General features: G+C 32.5%; 1 protein-coding gene across 1 annotated transcript in view; it reads right to left on the bottom strand.

The window, feature by feature from the left end:
* LOC117104516 overlaps nucleotides 1–2,184 on the bottom strand; it is an 11,681-nt gene extending 9,497 nt beyond the window's left edge. Inside the window, exon 1 of the mRNA XM_033245374.1 lies at nucleotides 1,556–2,184. Coding sequence (XP_033101265.1) covers nucleotides 1,556–1,622 — 67 coding nt within the window. The 5' untranslated portion in view covers nucleotides 1,623–2,184. The remainder of the gene's footprint in view (nucleotides 1–1,555) is intronic.
* Between the last annotated feature and the right edge of the window lie 527 nt (nucleotides 2,185–2,711).

Raw genomic sequence — 2,711 nt, forward strand, 5'->3', positions numbered from 1 at the left:
GCTTGTAATTTGAAATGCACGCATTAACACCTTCTTCATGAGGGATATTAGTATACAATGACGAAACATCAAGTGTAGCCAGAACAGTATTATTAGGTAAATTTGAAATTTGGTTAATTTTGCGGATATATATATATATATATATATATTATATAACGAAAATGAAACAATAGCATACGTTGACATAATGGAGACATAAAATTTTATTCAAGACGAATATTTCGGACATGCCTGTGTCCTTCTTCAGCGTTACACGTTCATACGTGTAAACGCTGAAGAAGGACACAGGCGTGTCCGAAATATTCGTCTTGAATGAAATTTTATGTCTCTATTATGTCAACGTATGCTATCGTTTCATTTTTGTATTTTCTTATATTCATTTATTACTGTCAGACATATGTGGAACCAACTACATCGGATACAACTATATAGGTTTTATTGCATTATTATTTTTAAACAACTTATACAATTTAAGTTAGAAAATACATGTGACATACATACATGTGACATATACCTGTATGTAGCATGTGACAAACAAATTTTCGGTAAAGTCCCCTTCGAAAACACCTAATTTCTAGCTTAACCTAAATTAAATAATTATATTTATACCACTGAGAATTAACTTTGATTTTTGAAAGGAAAGAAATGATTGGACAAAAATGATTGGACGTCATTACAAATTGCAACAACACTAACAGCTGACAGTTTTAAGCTACTTCCTTGTTTTAATCCTGTTCTGTTTTTGAAATTATGTAATTTTATAGGACGGCAACATCTAGCACATTGCAAAACTAAGCGTAATAATATTTATTATTATTATTATTATTATTATTATTATTATTATTATTATTATTATTATCATTATTATTATTATTATTATTGATAATATTATTATCATTATTATTATTATCATTAATTATTAATTATTATTTTATTAATAATTATTATTTATTATTATATTATTTATATTATTATTATTTATATTATTTGATGATGATTGATACCATTATTATAAGGCCGTATATAATATTTTCTTGTGATTAATGTTATTTTATAATTATATATTATTAGTTTGAATAATAAGATAACTAGTTTTATGAATGTTATTCTGGACAAAATTATTTTATTAAAATTGTTCTTCAATTCTCTTTTTTTAAAAAAAATAATGTCGAACAATTAAGGGGCCTGACTCGGCACCCATCCTCCTCCCCTCTTTAAATCCGCCACTGCTTTTTATAGTAAATCTGAAAACGTGGTGTGGCAATAAATGTTAATTATAAATAATTTTATCTCTAAAATCAATTAAATAAGATTAAAAAAAGACTAGAACACCCCTAAGTGGCCCAGGTTCTAGCCAAAACATGGGGCCTACGCCCCAAGGCTTCCCTTTCCCCATTCATTCCCCTCCACCCTCTCACCACCCTCACTGTCAAGCAGTGATTGGTGCCCTTCTTACTAAATGTTACTTTACCAACATTATTCAAGAATTAAATTGATTATATAAATATACAAACTAGATAAGTAAAATATTAATTAACGTTTTTAATTATCATACCTGGACAGCTATCCCCGCGGGCTAGTGAAAGGCAGGAGAGCAATAAACAGACCGTCCACCAGATCATGGTTGCTGGTTAGTCTTCAAAGTTTGTACAAGCTGACAAAGATTAAACCGAGTTTGAGAAACACCTACGAAATGAGATGACCTGAAACGAAATATTTTGTACAAATAATTCTCCTGCTTCCTTTCTTTGGCTCCGCCCACTTGTTGCTGAGCGCGCTTTACATTCACTAATATCTGACTTCATTAGTAGAAGCCTCTTTGTAAAACACTGGACATGCGAAGTACTACCGTATTTTAAAGACTAGTTTTATTGATTAGCTTTCGTGCACACTGCACTGTTCAGGTGGAGAGTAGGCCTACTGTGTGCACCTAACATGGGTGCGCAAGCGGGGGTCCAGTGCCGTGGGCCAGGAATCGATTAAATAAGCCTTTCAAACCCCTAAATTGTCAAAATTTTCTAGGGAACTCAAAGGAACTGAAAACTTTGATCCTGATATTAATCGTAATCAAGATGAATTAACTGAAAAAAGATATTATATTACAATGTTTTGTTAATGGCAGATGACTTATTCTTTGTTTTAAAAAATATAGGCCATAGGCCAGGTTTTTGTTCTAAAGGAATAGGGCCTACGTTCATATTTATTACTATGGTATTACAATAAAAATATTAAAACAATGTTTTAATTAATTACATTTACGTTACTCACGTATGTCGCCTTTCTTCCAAGTGATGCTGTTACTAGGAACAATACAAATTTTACAGTTTTACTTCGCTACGCGCGCGCGGTGCGCAGTGAAGTTCCTTTCAGTGCCGGTCGACATTTTCAAAATATTTACGATAAAGTAAAGTAGATACACTTTTTAAAATAATTACATGTCTTAATAAAAACATTACAGACATTTTGCAGTTGATGGGATTTCGCGCGCAAAATGTTTTTAGCCAATATTTCCTTTCAGTTGCCAGTCGACATGAGTCAAGTTCCTTTCAAGTCCGTTCAGTTGCTCAAAGTCGACATGAGTCAAGTTCCTTTCAGGTCCGTTCAGTTGCTCAAAGTCGACATGAGTTTAGTTCCGTTCAGTTCCTTCCAGTTGCGCGGAGTGCTCATGTCGACCAGTTGAGTTGAGTTGAGTTGAGTTGAGTTGAGTTGAG

Source organism: Anneissia japonica, unplaced genomic scaffold, assembly GCF_011630105.1.
Source record: "Anneissia japonica isolate Jap-2015-1 unplaced genomic scaffold, ASM1163010v1 scaffold287600_len331809_cov165, whole genome shotgun sequence".
NCBI lineage: Eukaryota > Metazoa > Echinodermata > Crinoidea > Comatulida > Comatulidae > Anneissia > Anneissia japonica.